This window comes from Carettochelys insculpta, chromosome 1 (assembly GCF_033958435.1).
Source record: "Carettochelys insculpta isolate YL-2023 chromosome 1, ASM3395843v1, whole genome shotgun sequence".
NCBI classification, from domain to species: Eukaryota; Metazoa; Chordata; order Testudines; family Carettochelyidae; genus Carettochelys; species Carettochelys insculpta.
The window spans coordinates 337,469,525-337,490,198 of record NC_134137.1 but is presented as its reverse complement, the minus strand read 5'-3'; the positions used below and the strand labels follow the sequence as shown (position 1 = coordinate 337,490,198).

Below are 20,674 nucleotides of genomic sequence, written 5' to 3'. Positions count from 1 at the left end.
GCACTGTTACTGAAAAATTGCTTGCTTCCTTACTTTTACTATAGGATTTATAAAATGATTGAAATATTCTACTTACATTTCAGTATATAATATACATCAGCATACAACAAGTATTTTTTCGAAGTTTTAGTTCACACAGGCTTCATTAACGAATTTTGGGAAACCTGTTGTAAAATTAAGAAGATTTCTCCATAGCCTCGTGAGTAAATGTACTTTATGTTGAGAACGGCTTTAAAATATGAAAGAAATACATTATACAGTCAAAGAATTGAATCCTATAAACTCAATCTCTTCCATAGCCACCGTTGGTGGAGGGGAGAAGGGGCAAAACAGGGTTAGCCGCCCTCGTTCGCGTTTATGCACACAATACATTCATCAGGACTGGATTATGTGAAAGACAGTAAACTGTTCTTGTAGGCTTTTTGCATGCAGCTCTCAATTGTAATGTGTTTGTAATGTAAAGTGGTGTCTGGAAAAGCTATTATCAGTAGAAGTATTGGGATGGGTTTTGGAAGAACAGATGGGAAAGGAATGAGTTTCTTTCTCTTTTGATGTCTGCTTGTGGTTAGTAGATGTCAGATTAAAAAGGCAAACACTGTCAAGAATAACAATACAGTTTAACTAATTGTGCCTTCATACCATATTTGTATTCTTTTATAGTCAAACTTGGTCAGCTTGTAAGCCTGTGTTCTCCTGTTGTATCTTAAGTTTCATAACTTGGAAAGTTGCATCTTAAGATTGCAATTTTCTTTATATTTTCATTAATAAAATAACTGCATCCAAATAATATCCTAGTAGACTTCATTCAGTAAGCATTCTGTAGAGATAAGCCTAATAAGGGTGAATATATCAGAAGCACACAAAATAACAAATGTCAAATGAAAGAATTACTCTATTTATATCCCTCATGCCTCCTGATGTCAAAACAGAAGGTGATAGTATTTGGATCAAGTTTCTTTTGGCAGGTTTTCTCATAATCCTCCATTTTATTCCTGACTCTGGCTATTGTGTCACTTCAGTATGGATGGCAACTCCTAGAAGCCTCTCATGAGACTTCAGGATTTCCTTTCTAAGTCTTCCCTTTCCTTTGGGGCTCTGCTTTAGTTTGTCATGTCACAAATTTCTACTGTGGGTGTTTATAGAGAGCCCTGGTTTTGGTGAGAAAGGTTAAGGATGCCTTCCAGTCATGTAGTAATTTTTTGTCTTTCATCACTTGATTTTGATAATCTCCTCCCTAATTTTCTGGTTTCCTGATCCTTAAGAAAAACAGCAAAATGGATTACGTTAGTATTAGGCAACCTGCAGCCTACGAGCCATGTATGGCACAAGAGTAAACTGTGCTACTGTGTAGGAAAGATAGGCAGTACGGCAGGAGGCCACTCTGGCTTAATCAGGAGATGCTGAATGATCTAAAAATCAAAAAGAAACCCTATGAAAAGTAGAAATTTAGATTACAAAAGATGAATATAAGCAAAGAGTACAAGTATGTGGGCACAAAATTAGAAACACCAAGGTGCAAAATGAGCTCAGATTGGCCAGATACATGAAGAGTAATAAGAAAATATTCTGCAAATGCATTAGAAGCAAGAGGAAGAGGGGAGACCATTTCTCAGCGAAGTAAAGAGTAGGTGAGGGGGAATGATAATAGAAAATATGGAAATAGCAGAGGTTCTTAATGGCTTCGTTGTTTTCCCCAAAAAGGTTGGTGGTGATTGGAAGCTTAACAGCTTAAACTGAACATTATTTAGACATGTTAGAGTTCTTCAAATCTCCAAGGCCTGTTGAAGTGCATCCTAGAATATTTAAGGAGCTGACTGAGCTGATCTCTGAGCTGTTAGCTGTTATCTTTGAAAAGTCATGGAAGACTGAAAAAAGTCCAGAAGACTGTAAAAGGGCAAATATAGAGCCCACCTATAAAAAGGGAAATAAGGGCAATCCAGGGAGCTGCAGAAAAATCAACAGCGTAATCTGTACCAGGAAAGGTAATGGAGCAAATAATTAAGGACCACATTTGCAAATGTCTAGAAAATAAGTTGATAAGTAATAGCATGGATTTGTAAAGAAGAAATCACAACAAACCAAGGTGGCGATAGCTTTCTTAGACTAGATAACAAGCTTGTGGATAAGGGGGAAGCAGTAGATGTGGTATGTAGACTTCAGTAAGGGAAATACAACTTAGCGCTTCTGTAAGATGAGTGAATAACAGGTGGGATAACTGTTCCCAGGAAGTAGTTATCTGTGGATCAGTGGTTCTCAGTCACACTGAAAGGACATAATGAGTGGTATTCTGCAGGGTTCAGTTCTGGGGCTGGTTCTTCTCAAAATCTTCAAGAGTTTAGGTAATGGCATAGAAAGTGTATTTATAAAGTTTGTGGCTGGTACTAAGCTGTCAGCAGTTGCAAGCATTTTGGAGAAGACTAGAATTCAAAATGATCTGGAGGAATGGTCTGAGGGAAATAGGTTGAAATTCAGTAAAGATGGTGTGCTGTAATAAGGCAGGTCGTGTATGAACTTTTTTGAGCATTAATTTTTGCTCCATGTGTTTGAAAAGAATACCTGCAAGGTACATATGTTCTGTCTAGGCTGTCTGACCTTTCTCTTGGAACTATCAGTAATTTATCTTTATCGGTAGGAGGAAGTCAAGCTGATATCTGATCTAGTAAGTCTTTGTAGCCAAATCACACAGGTGGTTCAGTCAGATATTTACCAGAGAGTTTTGAGTTTATGGCTACATCCTGTTTGTGGAAGGCTTCAGTCATGTTTGTTTTCTAGTTGGGGATTTAAATTGCAGGGTTTTCTAAAATTATTTTTCTATTTGCCTAATAAGTTAAGGGCCACTGTGTTAAGTCTTTTCCCCATTCTGACGTGCTGTGCGCAGAAGGTACCTGCAAGAGACCTTAAAAATACCTTGCATGGTGACAAGTATCTGGGGTAGCTGTGTTCATCTGTATCAGCAAAAAGAATGCAAAGTCCTGTGGCACCTTAGACCAACAGATATATTTGAGCATAAGCTTTCATGGGCAAAGACCCACGTAGTCAGATGCACTTTCTTCCATGTGTTTGCGTGCCTTATCCTAAGTCTTCCTCTTGCTTCTAATATATTTACAGAATGTCATCTTGTTACCTGTTTATGTCTCTAGCTAGTTTGAGCTCATTTTGTGCTTCTGCCTTTCTAATCTTGCTCCTGCAGACATGAACTGTTTGTTTATATTCGTCCTTTGTAATTTGTCCTAGTTTCCACTTCTTACGTGACTCCTTTTTGATTTTGAGATAATGCAAAGTCTGCTGGCTAAACCAAGGCAGCCTTATACCAATTGTATGTCTTTGCTACACAGCAGTATAGCTTGCTTTTGGGCCCTTAATAACATCCCTTTGAAAAATTGCCAACTTTCTTCAGTTGTTTTTCCTTAGTCTTGCTTCCAGTGTGACCATACCTGCCAGTTGTTAGTTTACCAAATATGCCTTCCTGAAATCCATTGTATCTATTTTGCTGTTCTTCTACCGTTCCTTAGAATCATGAGCTCTGGATTTCATGGTCACTTTCTCCTAAGCTGCCTTCTACTTTCAAATTCTTAACCAGTTTCTCCCTATTTGTTAAAATGAAATCTAGAACGGCTTCCCTCATTATCTTTCTCCACCTTCTGAAATTAAAAAAAAAATTTCAGTGCTGTACAAGAATTTATTGGATAGTCTGTGTTTCACTGTGTTAGTTTCCCAACATATGTCTGGATAGCTGAAGTCCCCTATCACCACCAAATCTTGTGCTTTGAGATAATTTTGTTAGTTGTTGAGAAAAAGCCTCATCCATTTCTTCTAGCTGGGTAAGTGGTCTGTAATAAACCCCTGGCATGACATCACCCTTGTTTTTTACCCCTTTAACCTAATCCAGAGACACTCAATGCATCTGTATCCTGTGTCTATCTCTACCTTAGTATGGGTTGTGCACATTTTTAATATACAAGGCAACACTTCTTCCCTATTTTCCCTGCCTACCCTTTCTTAGTAAGCTGTACCTTTCTATACCAATATCCCGTATTATCCCTGCAAGTCTCTGTGATACCAGTTATGTTAGTTGTTTATTAGGACTTTGAGTTCCTCCTGCTTATTACCCATACTACTTGCATGTGGGTATAGGCATCTGAGATACTGATTTGTGTTTTGCCTCTGAACCAGTTGGGGGTTTGGTGTTCTGCCTAGCCAGCTCTTAACTGTAAGACTTCTTTAAACCACAGTATAAGCAGCTCCAGTAGTCTGAAGGGTTTGTTGGTTTGTTGATTGGGTTGGTCAGTCGGTTTTGGTGTGGGGAATGGACAGCTGTTTCCTTAAACATAACAAGTTGAATGCTTATCAAATTGAATTAGATTTTACAAGTTTGTGTGGGCTAGGATGAAAAATGTGAAGGCAGTTTTAGAAAATGTGGATGTGTGTGCATCTTCTCAAGGGGGTTTTAGGCTATATAAGGTATTTTTTAAAGAAAACCAGGTGACTTAAAACTCTTACAAGCATCCCACAAGCAGCTTCATTGAAAACAAGCAGTAAATTTAGTTTATGGACCAGAGTTTGGCCATGTTTCTAAAGCAGATTTGAAAAATCGGTGTCTTATGGGAATAAATAACATGCTTTCTTTCCCTCTGTAAAAATAAATCAAAGTGGACTGTAATTTTTTATCTTGACTTTTAGAAAGATTTTGCATGCCTCTTTTATTTAAATTTTTATATGCTAGTCTTAAGATGCGTTCTCCTGCTAGGTGTGTTAAAAGCTTTAAAGTGTAAAACTAAGTGTAAGCAAACAAATGTCAGTTTAACAATAACCTATAGACACACCTGATGGAGAGCTCATCAGCATTTAAATCCATGACATATCTATCTTTTCACATTCTCCAAAAAAGAGCTCCCAATCACAGAAAATTTGGAACACAGAAGGCAAAATCTTAAAATAGTTAATCTCAATTTTCCATGTTCTTCAGCACTAAATTTGGGTTGTTTGAGTTGTATATCTTCAGGCACTGATTTCTTTTTTCTGCATCCATATGGCACGGGTTTATGGTCATTGTGAATTTCCATAACAGGGAAATTCTCAGAAGGTAACTGTGTGGGTGTCCTGGCGCTGCATGAGAAAGTTCTGGAGTCCTTGCTCTCCTGGTGTTGAAATGGTTACATGTCTAAGCAAGCCCAAACAGTAGCACAGATTATCTGTGCCATGTATTGTGCTGTAGATAAGCTTGTAAGGGAGTAAGATACTGTGCAAGAAAATTTTGGAACAATTTGAAAAAGAACTAAAACTGCAGAATGAAATCCTGAAACAGGACTTGCAAACTGCTGTAGCACAAAATGTAACCAAGGCTCAGCAGATAGCTTGAAGACATAGATCTCCAGAAACAATAATTATACAGGTGGAGGACAAGGAGGAGTCCTTTCCAAGGCCTCCAGTGGCCCAGCTAGTAGTTACAGTAAAAATGCTTCCGCCTCCATGGCAAATACAAGAGGAAGTAAATCAGTCTCTCTCAGAAACTGAGAAACAGGTATTAGCTAAGGGGAGGGGGTCTGGACTCTGAGAATGGATTTTTGTGAACTTGGTGATACTCTGAACAGAAAACTCTCCACCTAAGGTGACCATATTGCCCTATGCTGAATACGGGGCACCTAGTACAATTACTCATATTCAAGCAAGTTCAGTGGCAATTTGTACAACAATTTAGATTAACTGCATAGTTTGATTCTCTTTATTTACCATCTTATCTTTAAGGTTTTGTGCTCAAATGCAGAGGGGTGACATGCACACACTCCTGTACACCTCTCTCACATGGGGGCAGTGGCTGACCCTGCGCTTTCTGCCCTCCACTCCTGGCTGGGCTACCAGGATGAACACCACTCTCCTGGTAGCTGGCATAGCATCTTCCTGGGACATATGGGCAGGCAGAGGGCATGCAGGGTCACATGCCCTTCCCCTGATTTCTTCCAGGTTTCTCAACGGAATGTGGCCATGAGCAGCCTTTTGGTACTATACAGGAGGAAAGGGATATAAGCTGCTTCCAGCTGCCAGGAAACTGGGCAGGTTGGGGGAGAAGGGTTGGAAGGGATGATCTGGCACAACTTACCTTTTCTCCTCTCCCCACACCACCACTCCCACGTGGCTGGAAGCAGCTTGTCCCTTCCTTTCTGTACAGTGTTGACAGGCAGTTAACATCTACAGGGTGTTGCTGGCCACCAATAATGCAGCCACCTATTGACCGTTGCCTGCTGTGAGGGAAGGAAGGAGTTAAATCCCAAGGATGAATGGTGATAATGAGTGAAATCAGCTGCGACATCCAGGCTGAAAACCCCTAAACCAGTTTATTGGGAAGTAATGGGTATGTGCCCTCAGTAGAGGGTTCTCTACTTTGGATCTTCTGCTTTTTTACCTTCACAATCTCCTTAAGTCCAACAGAATCAGCTTCTTGACATTCAGGTCGTGTTACAAGGCCTTCATATTTCCTAGGAATAAGGAAGTTTGAAAATACTTTAAGTGAACACTTAACTTGACAACCACCTTTTAATGGTGATAAGTGCCACTAGCACCTAAGTTTTCTGTAGATGAGAAAGCTAGCATAAATTATTTATTTTGTACCTTTACCAGTACTGTGTGTAGCCACTCTGTGTTTCCACCATTTAGTTGATGGTCCACTTACTCCCTTGCAAAAATGGTGAAACGTAAACAGTCTTATTCATTTTGTGAGAATTGCTTTTCAAAAACGACGGTGGGTGCATGTGTGCGTCTGTCCGTCCTTGAGGTAAATCTTGGAATTTATTGTAACCGCTGTGCCCCCAAACATTCATCAGGGTTGGCTTCTCCCCCTGCTTTCCTGGTGGCTTTCAGCTGGAGCCTCCAGGCCCCCTTACCTCCCAACTCAACAGGTGGTGGCATCCTGCACTCTGAGTTACTGGAGTGTTTTACCCAAGCCACTTATGGATCAGCTATGGAGGAACCACCCAATTTCTCAACTCTTAGCCTGCACCCTTTCTGGAATGTAAATACACAATTATGTTGTCTTACATTGACATTGCAGAGGTGTCTGTGTATTGCAAGCTCATTTAAATCAGTCTTTCTCCCTCAGTTTCGGGGGTTGCCTTGGGGTTAGTCACACCTGCCAGCTGCAGAAGTCATAAAGGGCTTGGAAAATCACAGAATCCATGACAGATTCTCTGCCCTAATTATAAGCGAGAGCACAGTGATGAAAGCAGCATGCCTAGGAAATTAAACAAAATCATAATCATGGTCACACATAAAGTAGGTAATATTTGAATCAGTAATGTATTATTCTAACAGATGATACAAGCAGGTTTTTGCTTACTTTCACAGGCAGGGCTTTGTTTCTTTCCAGTGACCCACTTCCTCAGCTCAGACTTTATTCCTCTGATTGTTTCCATGTGTTTGTTTTGTAGGGGAGCGAGTCCTAGGCTATGTCTACACGAGAGCATAAAGTTAATTTTAAGGCACTTAACTCAGTTTTACAATGTGACTGTCTTCACTGCAAATACCATTAGGTTGATTTTAAGGGGCACAAAGGTACACTTTCTCGCCCCGAGCCCCCAGTGCATCGCAACGCCAAGTTCCAATTTAAAAGGTAAAATTAATGCTAATGTGGAAACAGCATCACTTTAAATCAGTTTTATCGGCCTCCAGAGTTATTCCACAATGCCCAGAATGTGTCTGTTTTGTCTGCTTCCACCTACGCTGCAATCTTGGTGTGCAGGAAGTGGGAAACAAGGAAGCCCAGCAATTTGAATTCACTTTCTTTCTCGCCAGCATGACGGTTGTGTCTCGCAGTGAAAAAGCCCCAGCATGCAACCTTTAGGAGAGCCAGGATCTCATTTGGGCTGGTGGGCTAGCCCTCTTATCTCACCATGTGGCAGCGTGGGGACCAGACAACAGTATGTCCTGTCCCGCGTGGAGTGAAGACTTCTTCGCTGCACATGATTTAACTTCTTCTCTGCCCTTCACATTTGTATGGGGCAACCACTCCTCCCTCACAGGTGCCATGCAGCTGGCGGGCTAGACCCTGCCCGACCATACCATGTGGCTTAGCCCCCACACCTCCATAGCATGCACCAGCTGTGCGGTAAGGACTGTGCTTCCAGATAGCAGCATGTCCTGCCCTGTGCAGAGTGACGGCTTCTTTCCTGTGAGAAACTAGTTTTCTTGGCTTCATGTTTTCTGGGGCTCACCAAGTGCTGGGGGGCTGGCCCCTGGCAGCAGATATCTTCAGGGCAGTTTCCCTCCCTTAGGCACACAACTGATGTCAACAGGTTACTCAGCTGGCCTCTGCCGGCTGACAATTTCAGGGGCTTGCCCCCCAGAGGCAAAATGTGCTGGGGGACTGGCCCTGGCAACTGATAGTTTTGGGGGCTCTCCCCTCCCCCCCCAAGGCACCTCATGCCCAAGGTACCCAATAGTCTTCCTTCCCAAATCATGTGGCTCAGGGGAATATTTCCTATGAAGGCACGGCGTTTGTGGGCTCTTTCTCTTTCTAGAATAGGCAAGGAAAATCACTTAATTCTTTCCTCAACTTTTTCTATCTTCTAATGCTTCCTTAACTCTTCCTTCTCTTCCTGAGCTGCTACTACTTCTGAGGGAGTAATGGCTCCTTCCAGCAGCCACTAGACAGATACCAACGCCTTCTGTGATTATTTCCTTCTCTTCTGTTTAGTCTTGAGGATTCATAATGAGCCTGGAGCAGGGGGTCAGCACCTAAAATAGCAAGAAGTCTTTTTTTTCCAATTCAATAAAAACCACTGAAGAGCTCCAGTAAATACCATTAAACTATACTTCTAGTAACTCCTATTTCTAAGAACAGCACCCACACAATGGTTTGTAGTGTGGTACATGTTTACTGTAGGACATTCACAAACTTTTTTACCTATTTTATTTTTTCACCCTTGACATGTTTGTACCACTTTCTTTCTGACTTTCACTCTCAAAACTTCTCTCTCTCTCTCGGGGAAAATGCTAGCTGGGAGTTCTCCACCGTTTCAAGATCACATATCACTTGCTATTTAGATGAGTTGTTCATTTTGGGGCTTTTCAACCTTCACCATTTATCAAAGATCAGGTGGGTTTTTTCTTGGTTTTTCATTTTTACTGTCCTGGAAAAAATACTTCTAATGGCCTCCTTGCTTAGAGTGTTCCTCACTTCAGCCAGGTACACCACCACTTTTGCATGGAATTTCCTTTTTTGCGAATAATAGGAAGTGTTTCCCTTGTCATGTGGGGCCAGTTTGTTCCACTTAAGTATCCTGGTCTTCACCCTCTGAAGTCCCCCTGTTCTAGTGTGTTTTCACAGGGGAAAAGCAGCTGAGCAATCTGTTTGATGTGGTATAGTCAGGTTATTTTTTAAAGTCACTGCCCTTTAAAAAGGGACAGAATGAAGCACAGTCTCAGCAGTGACCACTTAGAAACGTAACCTCTGCAGGTGGTGGGGAGGGCAGTTGTAATGCAGACAACTCAGTTCCTCTCATCGTGGAAAGACTTCAGAAAAATGCCACTTTTCGACAGTGCGGGAATGAGGGCAATGCATTCTGGCAAGATGACACCACCATGTCCGCAACCATTTGCAGGGAATTTTTTCCCCCCATAACGCACCAGAAAGACAACCCGGGGTTGAGGGAGCTATGGGACAGGTTCCCACAGTGCACTGCTGCAACAGTCAAACTTTGGCAATTTTAGTGGACACACGCTAAGTTGACTTTGTGGGTAGGTGTGGAAAGTCAACTTCGACTTTATAAAACCTCAGTGTTACAAAGTCAACTTTAATGCATTTGGCTTTCTTTCATAGTGCAAATGTAGCCTCTAGTCACAATCTCATTTCCCCCTCATGTAGCTTTTTCATATGTCAGGAACCCCTTTGTTCCAAGCCAGGTTCTCTGCCCCATTTTCTGAAAAGCACAGGTCCTGTCAGGGAATTCAGTTTCATGATCTGTTCATAAGCTCTTGCATGCTCCCAGTGAGTTGTAGCAGCCGTTATCCATAGGCTGTTTGAAGCATTGGCAGGTGAGGACAAGCTTTTTTTCCATGGTTCTTTGTTTTTGTTGGTTGGTCCATTAGCATGGTCTATCTCTTTCATTGCTGTACCTGGAAAAGCTAGTTGTGATGTTCTCAACTTCACCATACCTTCTGGTAGGTCAGAGATGGGCAATAATTTTTGCAGATGGGAACACGCCATGAATTTTGGGAAAAAGTCTTGGGCTAGCCCCAGGCACCTGGAAGGGCTGGCTTTTGGTGGGTACGCTTGAGAGATGTCATGTGCACACTCAATAGGATGAGGAAACCTCCAGCTCTGCCTCTGCCTCCCCTGCTCTGCAGGGGGTGGGGGAGCTGTGAGAGATACTGCCTCTTTGTAAGTGGCACTTCTCTGTGATTCACCATACTTCAGAATATAAGATGAGGGCAGGTAAGGACACATACTTCAGGCTGGAGCCGCTCTGTAGTTTGACGCTCTCCCTGACTCTTGCTCAAAACAGATGAGGTATGCAGTGGGGGAGACTCTCAGCTCTTTCCTCTACCCCCTTTTCCCAACTCTGTAGAGCTAGCAGGAGGGTCCTGGAGGCGGCTTGGCTGCAAGATGGAGCAAGGTGGGGAAAGGAGCAGCTGAATACTAGCTGTTAGTGGAAGTGTGTATGTTGTGATAACCATCTGTTTGAGCTAGGTAGAAATGTTGGGTGGGCTGGATTTGGCCCGTGGGCCGTATCTTTGCCCACCCCGCTCTAGATAATACTTAGTACTGCCATGAGTGCAAGAAACTGGGTAAGATGGCCTCAGATTCTCTTGATATCGTACAAATGTATGGTGTGTAAAATTAGAACTTGGTTAAGTGTTTTCAGGCTTACTTATGCTATCAGTTTTGCAGAAGTTGTGTAATGTGGAATGTGCATGGAAAGCATAAATTGCATTGTGAGAAACTTTCCATTGTGGTTGATGCAGAAGAATAGGAATTTACTGCTTTTCTCAAGTTGCAGGAAAAAGCAAAACTTTTGAGAAAAATGAAGCTGCTTGTTTCCTTTAAAAATCCTATTGGAGAGAACCCCTCAGTTGTTTACGATAATGTTAGTTAACATAATTACAAATTCTAGAAATGACATGAGGCACATTAATATGTGAAAACACGATTAAAATTCAGATATAAGCAAGTCCTAACTGAGTGATTTTTAAATAAGTCTTGATATGGGTGTTCTAGCTTTCCTGTTGATTTTTGCATGGGTGCTTTGCAAGTAGATGCTAACTCCATTACCCACACCATCACCCTGTTATCTGACTGCCAATTCCTTGATTTGGTTCTATTAGCTGGTGTCTGGTCCAAGAATTCTCAAAATCCTATTCTTTTTAAAAGGACATCTAAAGGACCTTGCAAAAGAATGTAAAGGGTATGTTCAGAGCTTCTGAGCTTGACTATGACTGGTTTGTGGTTTCTGCCTGATGCAGAGAATCAAAGTAGGTATAGGTTTCACTAGGGCTGTGTCTACACTAGCCCAAAACTTCGAAATGGCCATTTCGAAGATTACTAATGAAGTGCTGAAATATACTCAGCACCTCATTAGCATGTGGGCAGCCGCAGCACTTTGAAATTGCCATGGCTCGCTGCAGCGCAGCTCATCCAGATGGGGATCTGTTTCGAAAGGACCGCACCAACTTATTCCTATCTGCTTTCGAAAAGGACCCAGTCTGGATGAGCCACGTGGCAGTGAGCCACGGCAATTTCAAAGTGCTGCGGCTGCCCGCGTGCTAATGAGGCACAGAATATGTATTTGTGCTTTATTAGTAATCTTCGAAATGGCCATTTGCATGGCCGTTCTGAAGTTTTGGGCTAGTGTAGACACGGCCTAGGGGAAGGAATGTGGAACTCTTAATTTTAAGCTTTAATCAATGTGAATGTTTTTTCTGATTTTAGACAATGTCTTCAGCAGTTGTCCAGATATATGTAGCAGATCGCAATGCCATGTGGTCCAAAAAATGCTGTGGAGTAGCCTGCCTTGTAAAAGACAATCCACAGAGGTCATATTTTATCAGAATATTTGATATCAAGGTAAGAAATGTTTCTTTAACCTTTTACTTTGTAATAAATTCATTTTCTAATAAATGTGAAGTTTCCTTGAATTGTTTGCATTAATTTCATAAAAGGATGTTGTAAAGTGAGTAATGCAAGAATATGCCTATTAGATTTTCATAAGACTTTGAAGTCCCATGTGGCATTCTCATAGAAATTTAGTGAGAATGGGGTCAAGATTAAATTACTATGAACGGGGCTCATTGAAAGCCTGTACTCAATCAGTGGTTTACTGTCAAAGTGGAAAAACCTACCAAGTGGCATCTCACAGGAGTCTGTTCGGGGTCCAGTACTAGTATGTGCATTAATGACTTGAGTGATGAAATGAAGTCTTCCTGTAAGATTTGTGGAAGGAGTTGTAAGCGCAATGGAGAGGATTGGAACTGAAAATTATTTTGATATGTTGCAGAATTGATTTGAAACTATACCATGAAATTCAGTAAAGACATGCAGAATACTTCACTTGAAATGAAAATCAAATTCCCAGATACAAAATGGGGAATAGCTGTTAGGGGAATACCTCAGAAAAGAATCTGAGTGATGTAATGGGTCACAAACTGAACATGAGTCAACGGTGTGATGCATCTGTGAAAATGGCAGATGTTGTTTTGGGATGTATGGGAGATAATTATTACTCCCTATCACTGGTGAAGCTTCCATTTCAATTGAGGGCAGCACGCTTAAAGAAAATGGGAGGAGAAATTCTAGAGAGGCTAGAGGAGCACAACAAAATGATGAAAGGGTTTTAGAAATCATGCCCTATAAGAGAGATGAAAGAAGAAATGTGTAATTCTAGAGATGAGAAGGTAAGTGATGGGGGAGATACATGTCAAATATGTAAAAGTTTAACAAAATGGACAGTGATTTGTTCTCCCTGTCCAAGGTTAAATCCTATTAGTCCACAGCAAGGAAGATATAGAAAGCTTTTTTTTTTTTTTTTTTTTTAAACTAACTATGGATAATTAAGTATTGGAACAAGTTACTAGCAAAGCTCTGGAGTCTTTGTCCTTTAGCCCTACATCTCTCTGAGAAGCAGAAAGTTGTAGTGTGGTTTTTACTTACTTATTCAACTATGCTGTATAATGATCTGAGTTCTAAATCGGTACTTTAATTTAAAATCTGTTACAGGCAATTTTTATGTGTAAATAGCCTTTCATCTCAACCATAATTTTAAAGAAGGATGTTCCTGTGAGCTGTTACTAGAGGAATTCATAGGGAGTTGGTGCAGTGTCACTGGTATGCATTATCTGAGCAGCTGTGTAGACTGTATAGGTATATCACCCTGAGTATCTGGGAAGTGCTGAATAAACAGAAGTCCACTCTACAACATGTGCAGCTGTACAACAGATTTTTCCCATTGTACCCTGCCAACGTACCTCCACTGAGAGAGGCTTTCAAAGGGGCTCAGATCTCATTTTTGAAAGAGATTTGAGTGTTGAGAAGTCCCCTTGACATCCTATAAGACTTTGACTGTGGTTCTTGAGTCACTTTTGAATGTTATTTATCATTCTTAGTAGTAGGGGCAGTTCGTTAGCATTAACATTCAATCGCTGCTTTTGCTAGGATTCATTGTCAGAAGGATGCGCATTATTACATGTGCAACTTTGTCAGCTGATCTTTTGGTGCTGGACTGAGGTTACCTATTTTTTTAATGCTGCAATCTTGTAACACTTTTCATTCAGATGTTTAGAACACCTCTACAAAGGTGAAACTCTTTCTACTTGCTACAAACCTGATATGGATAAAATTCCTGGTCTAATTTTGTCTTGGTGTTTACATTTTGACCAGTGTGGTTGTATATGTATAAAATTTTGAAGAATGTACTTTATCAAAAATATCTGGCAACGTGGGCAGCAATACAGCAATCTGTAAGTAATAATTTGGTTTCCCTTCATGCTCCAGTACTCATCTGTTTTAGATGTCAAACTCTGTAGGAAGCAATCTTCTCTGTTTGTAGATGTACAGGATCTGGTAAAATAGGGCTACAGTCTCTAGTTGTGCCCTCTGAGCACCGTTGCAATGCAAGTTTGTCTAGCCGGTCTCCTTTTTTATTATTGTCCTTTCATGTTGAAAATCTGCATTTCTTTCTTTTCCAGGATGGGAAACTATTGTGGGAGCAGGAACTGTACAATAATTTTGTATATAATAGCCCTAAAGGATATTTTCATACCTTTGCTGGAGATGTAAGTCCCAGGGTTTACTTCATTTTTGAGCAGCCATTTTTAAAATGTTTGTCCTACTACTGTTTTTCATATAGTAGATTCTTGTAATACCTCGTAAGATTTTTGCCAAGTAATTTTATGTAGTACATCATTACCTATATCTTCTTTCTAGCAACATGGTGTAGATTTTTATAAGAACTTTTTCTAATGGCAGTGCTAAAATAGAAAACCTGAACTACAAATGGAACAGGAGCACAAAAATCACCTCCTTTATTATGCTCTTTTTTGGTAAAGAAATAACCACTTCAGTGTTAACAAATGAGCATTTTCAAGTATATAAGGAATTTTTATGTGTCCTTAACATTTTCACTTTTGTCATTCTACATATTTGAAAAATTATTCAGATTTGACAAAATATGGACTTTACACACCTTATTAGAGAGAAGTTCTATTCAATTGGAATATATATTGAAATTTGGTAATATTTGCTTCTAAACTTTCATTTGTGATAAGTCAATTATTTCCAGCTTTTTCCTTCATAAACAAAATTAGTTCACTTAATTTTTAAAATATTTCACAGTTTAAACTTAATCTTTTCAAAACTGGTATCTTCTTTCAGACATGTCAGGTTGGTCTTAATTTTGCTAGTGAAGAAGAAGCTAAAAAATTCCGAAAAACCGTAAGTGATTTGCTTGGACGACGGCAAAGAAAATCTGGTAAATACTCAATTTAACATGTCATTAAATCAAATCTAGGCTTCACTGGGAAGGGATTAGTTGACACTTACATGTCTGATAGCTCTTTAAGATCTTAGTGTGATATTCATAAGGTAATTTCCTTAAGTTTATTTAATGTGTGTAATACAGAAAAATATACAGTTCAAATTTCTTGAAGAACCAATTTTTGTTTTACCATCTTAAAGTTTCTGTTGCAATTTGAGACTCCTCTAATATGTGGTATTTGAAAGAACTGATGGGAACAGATAAAGCAAATGTACTTGTGAACTAGAGATTTTTTAGTAAATTGTGCAGAAATTAGACTAATTAGCCATTCACTTCTAGGTTTTGCTTAACTAATGCTGTTTAAATTTGGCCCAAATTTAGAGTAATGTAAATCTTTTTAAATCTGGGATATCCAGTAGTCCAAGTGAACTTAATTGTAGGCATCAATGTAGTTATTAGTGGAGAAACATCTTATTTGCTGTTGGCAAGACCAGTGTTCCTTGTAAGCTGTGCACTTGGGCAGCCACTCCAGGAGGGAATCAGATGCTGCCCAGCTGATGAGGAGAGCTCCCACAGCTAGGTTTTTCCATTTCTGCATATTCACACATGCCTTGGTGACTCTAATTATTTTTACTCTGCACATGAATGGAAAAAATTGGAGTGAAAGAAGAATCACAGAAAATTTGACTTTTCTCTCCTCTCCTCTCCCCCTCCAGGGTTTTGTGTCCATATCTCAGCCCTCAGTGGTGGCACCTATGCACTGTTGGGGCCTGCGGTTGGCTTCCTGCTCCAGGTGTTGTGCTTGGGAGCACCCAGTCACTGCACTGTCAGCTTTGGCCCAGCGACCCCTACCAAGTGTAGTGGAGGGTTGAGTGAGTGAAACCTGGAGTGTGCTGCAACCCTTCATGCACCAGCTTGCAGTCCCTAGAGCAGAGTGCTAGGTTAAGCTCCATGGGACACGGGAGCCAAGTTTAGGATCGTGGCTCAGAAGGCAGATGGCGCTGCTGTGGGTGATTGATCCCTGTTTGCATCATCAACTGGGCTTTTTATCAAAAATCAGGTAGCAGTCACAGTAAATTTGGTAACCTGTGACTTCTACTAAATTTACTGTGACTATGTCGTTATTTTTAATTTAAAATAAAAAATAAGCCATGACACCTGCTGGCCTAACAGTTCTTCATTGGGGCCACATGCAGGCAGAGCTCATTGCAGGACTGGAGCCTGTATTTCTTTGGGAGGAATTTCCTAAACTGTGTAGGCTCCTAAGTCTGCGTTTAAGTGCCTAAACCCCATATTTAGGCTGTGTTGCAATTCACAGGACTCCCTCTAAAGTCTGTGGCTGCATCTACACTAAAGAGTTTTGTCGTCAAAGCTGGGGTTTTGTCGACAAAACTCATGACGTATCTGCACACAAAATGTATTTTGTCAATAGAAACGGTCGAGAAAAAGGCTGTGTAGATGCTCCAGGACCCTTTTGTCAACAGAGCGGATCAAAAGATCAATCTACTTATGTATAGACGCAATCTGTAGGCATTTAAGTTTCTGCATCTGGGTATGTGCATTGCTACCTTGGTGTAGGAGTCTGGATACCTTCTCCCATTTAAGCCTGAGAGAGATTCACAAACTGGAGCAAAATAATTGTGTGTATGGCAGTCTTGTTTGCAGGTCCTGCTCCAGGAGTTGTTCTCAGAAGTCATTTACCAGATTGGATTCCATTCAGAATCTGACTGGAGGAGATGGTGGTGTTTCCTCATACAACATCCAGCCTTTGCAGTTAGAACACTCACCTGAGATGAGATGCAAGTTCTGTGTGAGACAGACAGGAGTTGATCCTGCATTTTTCAGAAGAGAACTCAGTAATATGAGTAATGGGGGGCTGCCTCAGTCTTTCCTGCTCATTGGAGCAAAGGATCTTGCATCTTGCACCAAGCTCCGGGGTCCTTTTGTCATTTTTGCATGAGCATGTGCCTAATGACACACTATTTTATTACCAATTGTAAATAATGAGCTGTAAGTGATAAGGTGGGCATCATCCCCATCTATTTAGTGTGAAGTGCAGTAGGCTCATAGTTCTTTCTCACAACAAGCACTTTGGGTGTCTTTGCTTTCTGACTCCATGGGTGACTTTCCCAGCTGTGAATCATTGATAGAAATAGGCAGCTTTGTCCAGGAGAAGTCTAAGGCTTAGGACACTCATTTCATTGGCATTTTCCATTGCTAGCTTATGTGGCTCCCCTCTGGCTGGGCTGGTTTTTGTGAATCACTGTTGATGGTGCCTGTCTCAATGCATTTGTTTTATAAGAAACCCACCTTCCTAGCATAGTCTTTGAAGTGCAGTGTTGTTCCTGTGATCAGTTAGTGAAAGTTAGGCATGGCAACACTAAAGTCCCTTTGCCAGTCTAACCCTTTTTCTCTGAAAATTTCTCCAGAATTGGAACGTTACCAGGACACTGTACTGGAAATTCATATTATTGGTGCCTGTGCTAGAACTGTTCATTGAGTACATAGTTGTCCAAGGCTGTCAGCCTTGCAACTTCCACAAGCCTAAAATTTCACTCTCCTAAATAGACTACTGCAAGCAAAGCAATATTATGAAACCCTGAAGGTCTTTATTCATATGTTGCAGAACTTCATGTTTTATGCACCACAGTAACACTGTGACTTACTATTCCTTTTTGTAAAGGTTCTTAGTTTAATTGAAAAGGTTATGTAATGAAGAAATACTACTTAATATATAGTTTTCAGTTATTGCTGTTCTCATTTTAATTTCTAGGCTGGGAGTTTTTCCTCCTCTGCCTTTTTTTCTCTTGCACAGAGCTCATGAAGTTCTCTGATTAAACCACTAGATGGAGTTCTGCATTTATATACCTTAGACAGGATTTTATCTAGTTCTGGGTGTTTAATAACGACCATTTCACATTTATCTAAAGACGGCATAGTATAGCTTGATTAGCAAATTGATGCGTTTACACTAGGCTTCTGATGACTTTCAACCTTGATTCATCAGATGTAGGAATAATGTTTTCTTATGCTTTTAGTTGTCTTCACATGTGGTGTTAGACTAGTCATAAAAATTGAGCGTTCTTGGTAAAGGGAGATAATCTATGCCAAGAGTACTTTGACAGTGTGACCCCTTGCTAATATGACACGTATTGGGCAGAACAATTCTGTACTCATGTGAACTAGGTCTTGGAGCTTACATGGGTACATAGAATGTCTTACTGGTAGCTTTCAGATAGCAAGAGAAGTGACTGCAGCTTCTTGCTCTTCTTCCTCTGTCTTCCAACTCCTTCTAGATGCGCTGATGGATAAGGAAACTGGTTCTTGAACAGAGGTGCCCAGAGGCAGTAGCAACAATAAAGGTGCCCCAGGAGCTCATCACCTAGCGAGGCTAAAATAGAGATTGGAAAGACAAGAAGAAGGGGAGAGGGCCCTGGCTGGTTTTACATAAAGGGAAAGTACTGTGTGAAGGGGAGAGTGGAGCAGAATGCCTGCACCCAGCCCTGCCAGACCAAACAAGGAAAATAGGGTGGATTGACTGGGTAGTAAATAAGGAAGAAATTGAGTTGGAGGAGGAATGGATGGATAGAAAGAGAATTTTAGGTGAAGGAAAGAGAATAAAATGAGAGGTGGGATGGAGGGAAAGAATACCAATTACTGAACATGCTCTGATTTGACTGCTAGAGGCTTTTGGTGATTTTTTTTTTGGCTGCAATTAACCCCTAATTGAACACAGGTGAGAGCTCCCGCAAAATAAGTCTTAAGTAGTAGCTAAACTGTTTAAACCAAAAGGAAATAAGACACTATCTTCCACCCCCAGCTTCAAGTGGTATTGGTTTGTGGGGGTGTTCGGTTTGTGTTCCAAAATGCTGGAGAATGTGGCTGAGATAAGAATTTTAACGTGCTTGCAGACCTGCCTCTGTGCCTTCTACTTCTTTTCACCTTTTTTGCTTCTTTCCTCACCTCCCCTGAAAAGTTGTCCTTCCCTGCCCTCACCTTATGTTCTGAAAGAATAGAACTAGAAGTCTTACGTCTGCTCCCAACTTAAATCCCTAGGGTTATCTTGAAAACCACCCCGTCATTTTCTAGACAGAAACAACTGGCAACTTTCCTTTGAACATCTAACTTCAGGAGGAAAGCTAGCACTCCCCCTGCAATCCAGTTGCTACTCACCAGAGCTTTTTAAGATCAACATAAATTGTCTTACTAGAAAATAGGTAACCATGAAAATTATAATTAGGCATCCTGCCTTGAAGACGTTTAGTCATCTTAAATCCATATTTAATTAAATATGCTGCTGTGTGCTGCTTCTGTTCACCTCATATTTAGTGTAGGTGCTCAGTGCCTTTTACATCAAGGCTGCTTCATTTCTAGGACTAATGTTAAACAAGAAACTTCAGATTTAGCTACCTATTGCAGTAGACAAGAAGATCAGCAAGCTAATATAGATGAATTAAAAACATAGATCCATTTTTGCAGAAACGTAAATCCTAAAAGCTTTCCATTTGAATTCCAAAAAAGAAATGCGCTGATCCCAAATATGTCTCTCGCAAGTATTTACAAATGGAGTGTGTATGGATGAGGAGGATATTGTGGGAGGCAAAGCCATTTTCAATGGTAGAGTTAAACATCATAGCTGAGCCTTTTGCCTGCCCATTAAAGCTGTAGGTTGGTGGCCAAGGTGGCTTTGTTTGGGTTGTTCAGCTTTAGACATATCCAAAATTGTTGCAATTAAATTCTAAAATTTTGAAATAGAGTATTTTTGCATAAGTGAGAGAGTGTTTCTTAGCACAATACTGAATGTGACTTGAGACCTGCATTGTTGAGCCACTGACTTGCTGAGTGAACTCAAGGAAGTTTCTGCTGCTTCGTGCCTCTCTATCTCCATCTGAAAAATGGGGTGATGCCTCCTTTGTAAAGTGCTGAGAGAGTTACTGATAAAAAGTGCTATAAAGGCACTTCAAATTGACTGGTGTCACAGCAATGATGACTAAAGTTGCGTGGTATTCGATTTGGGAGGACTTTTGAGAGTATAATGCATTCTCTGTGGAAGTTCTGCTTCAAAAATCTTTGCATCAGAACACATTTTCTTTTTTGAAAATTAATATTCTGTGAACACTTCACCATACAAAATGTAAAGGATTCAAATTGGCATAATCAAATTTTCAAAAAAAAAAAAAGTTAATTCCACACTATCTTAGTCAGTTTAAGCTGTTCAAGCAGCTGATTCTTTCTTGACATGGGTTTTGTAGTTATGCAACTTCTAATTTTACTGTGATAATTAGGTTTTCTGTGGTATATCTGCAGCCTTTGGTCTCTGAAAACTCAGCATATACTGAGCTGTAAACATGAGAAGTGTCAGTTGTAAACTTTAACAGGACTGGAGGCTTTTGTGATCATATAAAATGATTTCACTGATCTTCTGTGCTAAACATTGTTTCGCATTTTGTCAGCCTTTTTACAGGGGATAAATTTGGTGTTTTTTCCATCTGTACTCTTATGAAAAATTTGATTGCTAAAATAAATAAAAATGTCCATTATGGATAATTGTATATTACTAGAAGAATAGAATTCAGATGCAGGAATGCTATCTAATGTGTAAAACTGCAGGTTATGGAGATGGGGAGAATGTTGAAGAATTCTGTTTCACCTGTTGAATGAATACTTTTGTTTTATCTTTTTAACAGAAAAAAGACGGGACCCTCCAAATGGTA

General features: G+C 40.4%; 1 protein-coding gene across 3 annotated transcripts in view; it reads left to right on the top strand.

Annotated features, from left to right (window-relative positions):
* WASL (WASP like actin nucleation promoting factor) overlaps positions 1-20,674 on the top strand; it is an 83,753-nt gene that overhangs the window by 21,042 nt on the left and 42,037 nt on the right. For all 3 annotated transcript variants that reach the window (XM_075015285.1, XM_075015269.1, XM_075015277.1), the window contains 4 exons: positions 11,921-12,055; positions 14,173-14,259; positions 14,858-14,954; positions 20,648-20,671. In XM_075015285.1, the coding sequence (XP_074871386.1) occupies positions 11,924-12,055; positions 14,173-14,259; positions 14,858-14,954; positions 20,648-20,671 (340 nt within the window). In that variant the 5' untranslated portion in view covers positions 11,921-11,923. The remainder of the gene's footprint in view (positions 1-11,920; positions 12,056-14,172; positions 14,260-14,857; positions 14,955-20,647; positions 20,672-20,674) is intronic.